We start from the raw sequence: 12943 nt of genomic DNA on the forward strand, positions 1-12943 counted from the left end.
GAAGAACTTTTTCAGTCAGAGGGTGGTGAAGGTGTGGAATTCTCTGCCTCAGAAGGCAGTGGAGGCCAGTTCGTTGGATGCTTTCAAGAGAGAGCTGGATAGAGCTCTTAAGGATAGCGGAGTGAGGGGGTATGGGGAGAAGGCAGGAACGGGGTACTGATTGATAGTGATCAGCCATGATCGCATTGAATGGCGGTGCTGGCTCGAAGGGCTGAATGGCCTACTCCTGCACCTATTGTCTATTGTCTATTGACTGATATTCAAACTCCAGGGATAGGTGTCAGGCAGCGTGTTAATTAGATGCTTTCCACTAACTTGGAGACAAGAGACTACAGATGCTGGAATCTTGAGCAAAACACAAAGTACTGGAGGAACTCAGCGGGTTTCTTTGAAGAGAAATGGGTAGGTGACTTCTTCTTCTGACCAGAAATGTCGTCTATCATTTTCCTCCACAGATGCTGCCTAGTCGGCTGATTTCCTTTAATTTAATTTAGCCGCTTTGCTTCAAAGGGATGTTGTACAGAATATTATCGGTACAATAGGAAAGTGGGAGAATTGGCAGTGAACTAACAAGGAGGTACTCGGCCCCCTCAAGCCTGTTTAGTTTAGAGATACATACAGCCTCTTTGGCCGACCAACAATCCCCGCACACGAGCTCTATCCTACACTAGGGACAATTGTATAATTTTACCAAACCCAATTAACCTACAAACCTGTACATCATTGGCATGTGGGAGGAAACCAGAGCACCCAGCCAAAACCTACCAGGTCACAGGGAGAATGTACAAACAGCACCCGTAATCAGGATCGAACCCGGGTCTCTGGCGCTTAGGCAGCAACTCTACCGCTGAGCCCCTGTTCTATCATTAAAATAGAGCATAACTCTATTCTAATCTTGTCTACACCTGACGTATCAACCCATTTTCTGTTATACTCACTAGCTTCCTGAATATTAAAAAACAGATGGTGCACATAACTTAATAGAGTTAATATAAGCACTGAACGGCAATTTTGTCTTCCCCCATCTTTGAAAGTGACAAACTCAATTCCAAAACTTAAAAATTGTTTTATACTATTTGGGTATTTGCATCTCTGATCAGCTCATTAATATGGAGACACAAGGGACTGCAGATGCTGGAATTTTGAGCAAAAAAAAGTGCTGGAAGAATTCAACGGGTCAGGCAGCATCTGCAGAGGGATTTGACAGACATTTTAGGTCAGGACCTCCTTCTGAAGGGCAGTCGGTTCATTTCTCACCATAGATGCAGTCTGGCCTGCTGAGTTCATCCAGCACTTTGCTTTTAGTTTCTTAATATCCAAGCTATTATTAGCTTTATTTCCAAAAATGTCATGTTAATATGGAAATTCGTCTCGCTATACTTTTAACACAATATTGCAAGACAATCTGTTAGTTCGGTAAAAATAGTATTGGTTCATCAATACAATATGCATCGAGACAGTGAAAAACTTTGCTTTGCGTGTTATCCAGGCAGATCATACCATACACGAGGTATTTATTTCACAAAATGCTGGAGTAACTCAGCAGGTCAGGCAGCATCTCAGGAGAGAAGGAATGGGTGACGTTTCGGGTCGAGACCCTTACCATACACGAGTATCTTAGGGACAGCAAAAAGGTAAAGATTTCAGAATATAATGTAACAGCTGCAGAGAAAAGGTGCAGGGGCTGCAAAGAGGTAGATTGGAAGATTGGGAGTTCATTCCAAGCATAAGAGATCTGTTAGCGGTCCTTGAATGTGTTGGTACATGGCTTATAGATTTTGTATCTTCTACCAGAAGGGAGGAGAGATTGAATGGGTGCGAATGTTCCTTAATTAGGCTGGCTGTTTTCTGAGGCAGTGAATCATAGATGGAGGGTGTTGGGAGGCTGGTTTGGGGGACGGACTGGGCTGCGTCCACAACTCTGCAACTTCTTGTAGTTTTGGGTAGAGCATTTGCTATATAAACCTGTGATGCATCTGGATAGGGTGCTTTCTGTGGGGCATCTGCAGAAATTGTCGACGTAACATATTTCCTTCGTCTTTTGAGGAAGTAGATGGTGTGCTTGCTTGGCCACATTGACAATGTAAATGGACCAGGACAGATTATTTGTGATATTTACACACAAATAACCCATTCCTCTTCAGCACCAAAAATGCAGACTGGAGCGTGTGCTCACTTCTTGAAGGCAATGATCAGCTCCGTAGTTTTGCTGACATTGAGGGAGGGAATGTCATCTTAACACTGTGCCAACAAGCTCTCCGTCTCCGCTCTGCACTTTGTTCATCATTGTTTGAAATCCAGCCAACTATGGTGGTGTCTACTGCAAGGTTGTAAATGGAGCTACAGCAGAATCTGCCTGAACAGTCACGAGTGCACAGGGAGTAAAGGGCTGAGAACGCAGCCCTGCAGAGCACTGGTGTTGAGAATTATCGTTGAGGATGGGTCACTTAAGAGTCATAGAGTGATACAGTGTGGAAACAAGCCCTTCGGCCCAACTTGCCCGCAACATGTCCCAGCTACACTAGTCCCACGTGCCTGTGTTTGGTCCATATCCCTCCAAACCTGTCCTATCCATGTACCGGTCTAACTGTTTCTAAAATGTTAGGATAGCCCAGCCTCAACTACCTCCTCTGGCAGCTTGTTCCATACACCCACCACCATTTGTGTGAAAAATTTATCCCTCAGATTCCCAATAAATCTTTTCCCCTTCACCTTAAACCCATGTCCTCTGGTCCTCGATTTACCTACTCTGGCTAAGACTCTGTGCATCTACCCAATCTATTCCTATCACTTGTACGAAATCTGATATCTTGGAAGGATTTGGACATCTTTACAAGCAGATTAACCAAGAAACAGTAAAACCTAGTCAATACAACTCAGGTCAGAATTGCTTAAATACAAGAGTGGTTACATCAATCTCAGAAGGTGGATCGCAAACGGCACTGGATCCAAGTCTACCTTGCAAAGCTTATTATTCCTTGGATAGATTCAAATAAGGACATAAGCTACCCAATCATGAGACAAGATCAAGCAATAGTCTGAACATCAAGCCGTCCTGATAAACGGATTAAATGCAATCAGCTCAGATATTATATCAATGCCTTAATTGAATCTGAAGCAATGCTACATTTGAGGCAGGGCGGCAGTGAAAGAGATGAAGGCACATGGAATATTACAGCACAGGAGAACTCCTGTGGCTCATAGTGTTTGTGCCAAACATATCAGCAAGTTAAATGCATCTCCTCTGCCAGCACGCAATCCATATCCCTCTACTCCCTGCATAGCCATGCACTCAGTCTCCAAAATGCCACCATCATATATATCTGCCTCCACCACTATCCCTGGCAGGCGAGTTCCAGGCACCCACAACTCTGTAAATAAACTTTGACTCACACATCTCCTTTAAAGTTTGTCCCTCTCACCATAAAGCTGTGCCCTCTTTTTTTTAAATCTCTATCCTGGGGGAAAAGGGCTCGGCCTGCCTATCCTATCTGTGGCTTTTGTAATTTTATACACTTCTATACTTGAACTGGGTCAAGACCTGCGGCAGATAAACCCCTCACACTGCCCCCACTATCAAATGGCAACGATTAGTCTCTGACATACTGCGAAACACTCTCCCAGCGTGGCACTGGACTGGAAATCTGATTATTTGTTCAGGTTTCACGAGTGGACTCATAAACATGACTTTCTGACTCACTGAGCCACTGATAACAGAGAAAATAAAGCTGAATACAAACAGGAGAGCACAGGAAGATTGAGTAGGAAAGAACAAGTCGAAGAGAAAACATATTTTTGATGCCACAAGACATCAACAGCAAACATTACAAAATAGGCTGTTGTGCATCATTTTCATCAACAAATCGTTGTTTCGAAATGAGACCGTTCAAACAAAAACACTTCAATCTCTTAAGTTTATCATCAATGTTTATTACAAAGCTGAACTGAAATAAGTTGTGCAAGCATGAAAGTGGAAGGATGTTAGTGGGGGGAAGTAAATGGCTTTATTGTCCATCCTACATAGGTTAACTATACCACGGGAGGAAAACCTATTTACACAGATGCAAATTCAGTCTCGTCATCTAGCGCAACTTGATCGGAATTCGGCAGCTCTAGTTCTATACATCACACAGCTGTCAATTCTATTGTCATTCTGGAAACGCAGAATTCTGCAACCGATCCCAAATTAAAATTGTCTTCCATTTTCAAAGCACGAAAGAAAATATATTTAATTGAATATCTGAAGCACCCAGTTTCCACTGGCGCTCATTCTTCACATCTACTCAGCATTCAGAAAGCTGGTGTAGCTGCATGTTTCCTAATATTCATTATCAGTCTCTTGCTGTACTCCTTATGGTCCACTGGTTTCACATCCATCATTGTCGCTTTGATGCGAGATTCATCCTGCAAATACGAACCAGAAACAATTAAAATCTATATCACAGACTTGCTCTCATTGCCTTATTATCATAGATCACCGCCAGTTGTTCAACTTGCAATAAAATCTTCTTAATGCACATAAAAGATAACAAGAGGTGGTGTTTTGTCTCACTCAATCTACTTCTGAAGAATGGCTGCCAGAGTAAAATGTTCCAGCAAACTGCTGCACTTTAACAAGTTGTCAAAGTCCCTACTTACCCCAAACACTTGGAGTTTCAATACTCTGACTTATTCCTTAAAGGTTCAGGCTTTGCTATATTCAAAAATTACTTGCCTGTGAAAAAGACTTGTCTCCCTCAAACATTGTAAAGTCAGGTGCAATTAATGCCCTCAATCATCTTTCTGAACAGTTTCTGGTGGGACCAAGAACCAAGCTTATGCCTCCACCACCATTTGCCATATTCAGGTTGTAACGGGACCCGAGTTTAAATCATGGAACAGCTTTATCAGACTTTTGTTAGGCTGAATTTCTCCGGGTGCTCTGATTTCCTCCCACACTCCAAAGACATGCAGGTTTCTAGGCTGGTTGGCCTCTGTAAATTGTCCCTAGTGTGTGTAGGATAGAACTAGTGTACAGGTGATCGCTAGTCAGCATGGACGTTTTGGACCGAAGGGCCTGTTTTATATAATAACCACAAGCAGTTTCTCACTAAATATTAAAGCCAGTCTTATCCTTGTTTAAACCGTACGACTGGTCCAAATTTAAACCCTGATGTTGAGCAATCTTACATTGTGTATTGTTCTGTACAAGCCTCCAGGATTCTTTTATGACTCAGTGCACACTAAACCACAGGATTTTAAAAAAACTATGCAGTAGTGGAGCACAATGGCAAGTGAATGGTCAGAGAGAGGGGGGGGGGGGGAAGGTCTGGCTTGAAGACATGTTTTCTTATTAGGGTTCTTGGCAAAGATTCATTCAGCGGGACCTATCAGTGCCAGGTACAAGGTTTACAGCAATGAATAATGAATACTTTAGAGATACATATATGAATTTGAAAAGGTTTAACAAATAAAACCATTTAAAAAGTTTTTTATTTATATTTTATATACGTTTATATAAATAAAAATAAAAATGGTTTTATTGTTAAACATTTTCAAATTCCTCAAAAATATTATGTTCATATGTTCTCGGAGCAGAATTAGGCCATTTGGACCATCAATTATGTGTTCTGTACATACTAAAAAACCTTCTGAGCTGTTGAAGTGATCCACATGCACACAAACTACTTGCAACATGCAAAGAATTGTGTGCATGCTCAGATAGAAGTGCAGTAAAACACTGATAATCCGTGAGACTAGAGTAAAAAAAAAGTGCTGGAAGAACTCAGTGTTACAGGCAGTATCTGTGGAAGGAATAGACAGGTGACGTTTCAGGTCGAGACGCTTGAGCAGACTGATAATCTGTTGTCTGAATATTCAGAAATCATGGAAGCGACGAGGCACAAGATGGTGGTTGAATATATGGCTGTGGTAGAAAATCCGGTTCAGAACATGGCCACGGAGCAGGACAGCAGCAGGAATCACTGAATGGCAAGAGTAAGGAGGGGGGGGAGCTCTCACAACACTTCCATCAGAGAGAGGAGAACCTCTCTTCACAGCACATCTTGTATATGTATGTGACAAATAAAGTTGACTTGACTCTTCACAGTAGGTATATCATGAGGAGATTTCACAGTACAACAGTAAAATGTGAACACAAGGAACAGCAGATGCTCATTGACACGGAAAGACACGAAGTGCTGGAGTAACTCAGCAGGTCTGGAGACCATGGATAGGTGACCTTTCGCCTCAGTACCTTCTTCAGAACCGCAACTTGTTCTCCAGAGATACTGCCTGACCCGCCGAGTTATTCCAGCACAGTGCGTCTTTGTTTTGCAATCCAGCATCTTCAGCTCCTCGTATGCACAGAGATTAAAAGAGGGTAGATCCAAGGATAGGAAAACTAGTTGATCAGAAAAGCTAGTGGAGGCATTGAACTTGGGTAAAACAGACATAAGTTACATTGAGAACTCGAAGGGATTTGGAAGTAAAATAAAAAGATTCTGAAACTGAAATATAAATAAATGAGCTGTAATGTAGGGCTCCAAGTGAGTAAAGATGTGGACTGTAGCAGCATTTGGAATGAGTAGCGCTGTATGGAGCTGGAAGCTGAGGGACTAGTTAGAAAGGCATTAGAGAAACAATCTTGGTTTTAAAAGGCATGGATTAGAGTCCAGGCTACAGTATGGCAAGGGAAAAGAAAAGAATAAAGAGTCCATGCAATACGGAAACAGGCCCTTTGGCCCAACTAGTCTATGCTGCCCAAGGTGCCTATCTAAGCTAGTCCTAGGGCGGCACGGTGGCGCAGCGGTAGAGTTACTGCCTTACAGCGAATGCAGCACCAGAGACTCAGGTTCGATCCTGACTACGGGCGCCGTCTGTACGGAGTTTGTACGTTCTCCCCGTGACCTGCGTGGGTTTTCTCCGAGTTCTTCGGTTTCCTCCCACACTCCAAAGACGTACAGGTATGTAGGTTAATTGGCTGGGCAAATATAAAAATTGTCCCTAGTGGGTGTAGGATAGTGTTAGTGTGCAGGGATCGCTGGGCGACACGGACCCGGTGGGCCGAAGGGCCTGTTTCTGTGCTGTATCTCTAAATCTAAAAAAAAAATCTAAATCCTAATTACCCTCTAAACCCTTCCTAGCTATGTATATGCCCAAATGTCTTAAATGTTATTATACCTGCTCAACACTTGCTCTGGCAGCCCTTTCCATATATGCAACATCTTCTGTGAGAAAGCAATGCCCCTCAGGTTCCTATTAAATGTTTCCCTCCTCATATCAACCCATGCCTTTCGTTCTTAATGACCCAACCCCATAGAAAAGACAATGTGCATTTACTCTATTTACATTCTTCATGATTTTATAGGCCTCTTCATCGTCACCCATATGTCTCATATGCTCCAAGGAATAAAATATTTGCCTGCCCAACCTCTCCCAATAATTTACGCCCTCAGGTCCAGACAACATCCTCAAATCCTTTCTGCCTTCTTTACTGTCTCGTAACGGCATTGTTCCTATAGCAGGGTAACCAAAACACAACGCAATACTCCTAATGTGGCCTTACCAACATTTCATACCAACTGCAACATAACATCCCAACAACTACACCCAGTGCCATGATTGATGAAGGCCAGCTTCCTCACCACCCAGTCTATCTGTGATGCCTCTTTCAGAGAACTATGTACACATGTTTCTAGGTCTCTCCAGCACTCCCCAGAGCTCTACTGATCAGTCCTACCTAGTTTGACTTCTCAAGATGCAATACTTCTCAGGGACTGTTTCCGCGCTGTATCTCTAAATCTAAATCTAAAAAATGATAAGCTCACGAAACACACTAGTCACGGACCTCCGGTCTGAAGAACAACCTTTCACCATCACCCTCTATTCTTACCATCAAGCAAATTATGCATCCAATTCACAAGCTCTCCCTTGATGGCAAGCAATCTAACCTTCCAGAGCAGCTGACCATGTTGGGCAGAACACAAAGCAGGCAACATTTCAAACACCGTAAAGGACATTGATTTAACAGATCTGGTATAGAAATCCAAGCTCTGAATTAAACAACAAGGTCCCAAATTAATGGGCTTAGCCCAAGAGAGTCATTTGGGATATGGATGCACTTAAGAATTGCCACATTATAGGATCTGACAGAATAGTGAAAAAAATGTTTTGATTCATCGTGCATTTGGAGAGCCGAGGAGCGGCCTTTGAATTAAAGGATGGAAAGTAAAGTGGATACCAACATAACCTCGAACCCATTTCATGCTTTTGGGCATTACAATCAGAGTACATTCTAAAGTTGACAGCATTTGTTTGAAGACAGTAAAAAATCATTTTTCTTCATATATGTCATGGCATTGGCAATATTCCACGTGGGATTAAAAATTCATACTGCATCCATATTAATTATGATGGAATATTATATATATTTTTTGATTTTATTTAAATTAGTTGCCTTTCGGTTTGCTCAGGGTGTTTTATAGTGAGTACCCTGCAAATTCAATCTTTTCAAAGTTGAGTTAGTGCAAGTTCACCAGGCAGCTTCCACGAAGCTGAACTGCCATTTGATGTGTTTTAGACATTACTTTAGAGATACCACACGGCCACAGGCCCTTCGGTGCACGAGTCCGTGCCAACCAGCAATCACCCCTTACACGAGTTCCATCCTATACACTAGGGACAATTTACAGAAGCCAATGAACCTACTGCTCTGAAGAAGGGTCTCGACCCAAAACATCACCAATTCCTCTCCAGAGATGCTCTCGCTGACTTACTCCAGCTTTCTGTGTCTATCTACAAATCTTTGGAGTGTGGGAGGAAACAGGAGCATCTGGAGAAAACGCATGTGGTGCAAACTACATACAGAGCCTCCATAGTCAGGATCGAACCTAGGTGTCGGCTGCTGTAAGGCAACTACTGCGGTAGAGTTGCTGCCTTACAGCGAATGCAGCGCCGGAGACAGATTCGATCCTGACTACGGGTGCCGTCTGTACGGAGTTTGTACGTTCTCCCCGTGACCTGCGCGGGTTTTCTCCGAGATCTTCGGTTTCCTCCCATACTCCAAAGACGTACAAGTATGTAGGTTAATTGACTGGGTAAATGTGAAAATTGTCTCTAGTGCGTTTAGGATAGTGTTAATGTGCGGGGACTGCTGGGCGGCGCGGACTCGGTGGGCCAAAGGGCCTGTTTCCGCGCTGTATCTCTAAATCTAAATCTACTTTACCGCCGCGCTGTTTTGGTGCACTCAAAAAACGCGTTTCTACTTGGAGAAGGTGACATTTCACAGTAGTTATTAAAGGCATGTTGTTGGCTTGCAAATATTCATTAAACTTTTGTGAGTTAGAGCTGAAATCATAGTCTACCATGGTGGCGTCTTTTAATGTCAGGACGATCACTCGGGGGCACAACAAAAAGAGAAAGGCACAATTATAGTGGAGGATTCTTAGCTTGACTGCTCACTGTGCTACCGGCTGTCTGTTAACTGCGTATGCATAAACATTATGGACACAGGAGGATGAAAGACATGAAATCAAAACCAAAAATAAATCAAGGATAAAAGCCCGAATATTATCCTGTGACCAATGGTGGGAACCTGGAGGTGATAAACTGATGGCGACAATGTAGGCAGGGGTGCAGATCGCAGCACAAGATAAAACAAGTCGTTATCAGTACGAGCAAGAACAAAACCTGGAAGAGGCAGCAACATCTAGATGGACTGCAACGATCGAAAAATCAATACAATTAAACATAGCGAGGAGATAAAAGATGAGGAGGAAAAGCCATAAACAAAAGTTTGAGAATAAAGTGGAAAACAGATTGTAAAATCTCAACTTTTAAATCAACTGCTCAATATTTGAGGTCAAATATGACACGTCTACTTTCCTACATTACTTTTTGACCAAGGTGGTGGAGACGGAGACATTTTGAGCCTCCTGTACTACATGGTTGATCTTGTAGCTCAACACTTCTTTCCTGCGCCCTTTCCAAAATCCATTCCCTTGATATTGGGCAATACTTTTGATTGCAGTTATACATATTCATGATCGAGTAATTACTGCCCTGAATGCTAAAGGGACACAGAAGAAGTTTCTCAGCTCTAAACAGCTGATCTTGTGCTCCCTTGTGCTCCGAGTCTCAGATCCTACTGGGCTCACCGCATCTTCTCTTTAAACATTCAAGATTCATTGAGATTCATCCCAGTCTTTTGGTTAACTTATGCGAGCAGCAATTTCAAGGACAGCTGCTGACACTAAACATTCAGCAGGACTCTCCAGCAAAGTTAATGCTATCCAGCAGATGCATAGATTTCCCAGCAGGTGGTGGAAACTGCAGTTGGTTAAAAAAAATCTTGCACAATGGTGAAGATTTTTTTTCAGAGCTACTTCCAAAGTTAATATCTTGTGCTGAAAACGGTCTTTTCAAATCGCATCATATCAGAAGTTACCTTTTCGAACACGACAAACGGTGAAAGGGAGAGGAACGGGAGGAATTTATTCTATTTCAAAGAATGACCGTCTCGAGGTTCTGAGCGTCTTGACAGTCTTGCTGGAGGAGGGTGCATACTCAGAGCTGTTTCAACCATTTAGGATTTTGATGAGTTTTTAAAAAAAAAACAGAGGATTATGAACCTTTGACTGGAGATTTATGAATGCTGTATCGGGTACATGCATACCAAGGGAATTACTGATATGGGAATTCTCATAAGGGCGGCACAGTGATGCAGCTGGCAGAGCTGCTGCCTCACAGCGATAGACCCTGGGTCAATCCCGACCTCAGGTGCTGTCTGTGTGGAGTTTGCACATTCTCCATGATTGCACGAGTTTCCTCTGGGTGCTCTGGTTTCCTCCCACTTCTCAAAAACGTGTTGGTTTGTGGGTTAATTGTAGGCCTCTGTAAATTGTCCCAAATGTAGGGAGCGGATGAGAAAGCGGGATAACATAGAACTAGTGTGAACCGGTGATCGATGGTTGGTGTGGACTCATGGAAGGGTCATTCTGCCTTGTAGAAAGGCAGAAGAATGGACGTGAGAGGGACAATCAATCTACTCACACTTGAACAGAGCACCAGGCTTGAGTAATAACACAGTCTCCATTTACTTCCCTAATAGTTATTTGTTAAAGGTGAAAAGATATCAGACATGAATGATGGTGTAATCCTGCAGAGTAATCGTCAACAAAATCAGAAGGACATAAGAGCTGGGATAAAAAGACTGGCTGTTGGTGCGTGGAAATTAATGTAAAAATTACAATATTGGACAGACTTCCAGTTTGGTTTAGAGGACTTGTAGAAGATCGTAGCAATGGGATAGTCAAATAAGTTGGGAAATTGATACATGTCAGACTTTACAGGAACAATCAACGGAGTCCAGTTGAGCATGCACTCTCCATGATATCCAACTGTGGAACTAGGGGTATTAAGCAGAAATGTAACCTGGTGCAGGCTCTTTGACCCACAATCTCTGTGCCGAACATGATGTCAAGTTAAACTAATCTCATCTGCCTGCATGTAATTCTAATCCTTCCATATCCAGGTGCCTTCCCAAATGCCACTATAGTATCCAAGTCCACCACCACCCAGGCACTCACCACTCTCTATAAAATAAAACTTACCCTGTACAGCTTTAAACCACCCCCCCTCCCACCCCCGAAAGCCAAGCCCTGTAGTCTTTGACATTTCCACCCTGGGAACAGACGCACAAAATTCACAAAAACGCACTAAAATTAATGAATTATCACAAAATCAATAAAGTATCACAAACATCTCTTCGAGTCAAATGCTTGTAAACTCAACTGGGAAGTTAAATCATCAGATGTTAGCATTACAGGACTCCTTTACTGCTATTTTCTCATTACAGACTGCCCTGCCAATAGGACATCTTATTGAAAAAAAACTCAATATTATTTAAAACCTACTCTAGATTAAGACACTTACATTGTAGGTTTCAAGTTTGACACGGATTCTGCAGATGTAGGACCGGAAGTTTGCATTCTGGAAAATTTCTTCAAAGGCTTGTTCGTTCTGTGGAGACATTTTTAAAGTATAGCACAAATAAATCATGAAAAGTTCAAAATGTTGACGGTCCAAAGAATGCAACTTGGCATAACAAATAGCCCCCTGGATGTTGTGCAGAAAGGCAAGCAAATGAACCACATTTTTGAAGATTTTGAGCATGTTGATTAAGTCTCATCGCCATGAGCTTTGAATATGTTGAGGTTGCACCCACAGACCAGAGTACTGGGAAAGAGGGGCAGGAAGCAACAGGCTAGGTGCATCTTGCAAATCCTCTCTCGATCTATTCAAAAACCAGCGGGAATCTACAAGGGCCAGCCATCCTCGCAAGACAGGCTACTTTTAATGCATTGTGATAATGACTCTAACCCCAGCTCCAAACCAGAAAAATATCACCAAGCTGCTGGATATACTTCTCCTGCACCCACTACAATGCAATCATATTTCACTTTAATTATGTTTTATTTATTACCTTGTCATTTCTGCCTCGTTGGTTTTGTATTTATACGAGCACGAGCGCTGAATGCAGAAACTATAACTCAAGATCACACTGACACCCGTTATTCCACACAGTAATGCCACCATGCTAAAAAAAATCAACTATTTGCATGAATGCCAGAAAACATTACTGAATATTTTTTCCAAATAGTTCAAATAAATGAAGGAAATTCATTATATAACCCCCATAAAATTTATTTCCAGTTTAACTCGGCTAGCAACCAATGCCAATTTCAGATCAATCTCTGTTTTCCCCTCTTGAATCTTTTCTGACCTCTTACATCACTTTCTATACCCAAGTGAAAAGGCACAAGGTGGGGGGTGGAATATCACAAATAGAAAGTACACATAAAAATAACAATACAAGTTGGACGGCATGGTGGCGCAGCAGTAGAGTTGCTGCCTTACAGCGTCAGAGACCCGGGTTCAATCCCGACTATGGGTGCTGTCTGTA

General features: G+C 42.5%; 1 protein-coding gene across 1 annotated transcript in view; it reads right to left on the bottom strand.

The window, feature by feature from the left end:
* Positions 1-3921: 3921 nt before the first annotated feature.
* Positions 3922-12943, bottom strand: part of rpa1 (replication protein A1) — an 84531-nt gene continuing 75509 nt past the window's right edge. Inside the window, exons 16-17 of the mRNA XM_078422043.1 lie at positions 11914-12000; positions 3922-4404 (exon numbers count right to left, since the gene is read on the bottom strand). Coding sequence (XP_078278169.1) covers positions 4291-4404; positions 11914-12000 — 201 coding nt within the window. The 3' untranslated portion in view covers positions 3922-4290. The remainder of the gene's footprint in view (positions 4405-11913; positions 12001-12943) is intronic.

Source organism: Rhinoraja longicauda, chromosome 26, assembly GCF_053455715.1.
Source record: "Rhinoraja longicauda isolate Sanriku21f chromosome 26, sRhiLon1.1, whole genome shotgun sequence".
Taxonomy (NCBI): Eukaryota; Metazoa; Chordata; class Chondrichthyes; order Rajiformes; family Arhynchobatidae; genus Rhinoraja; species Rhinoraja longicauda.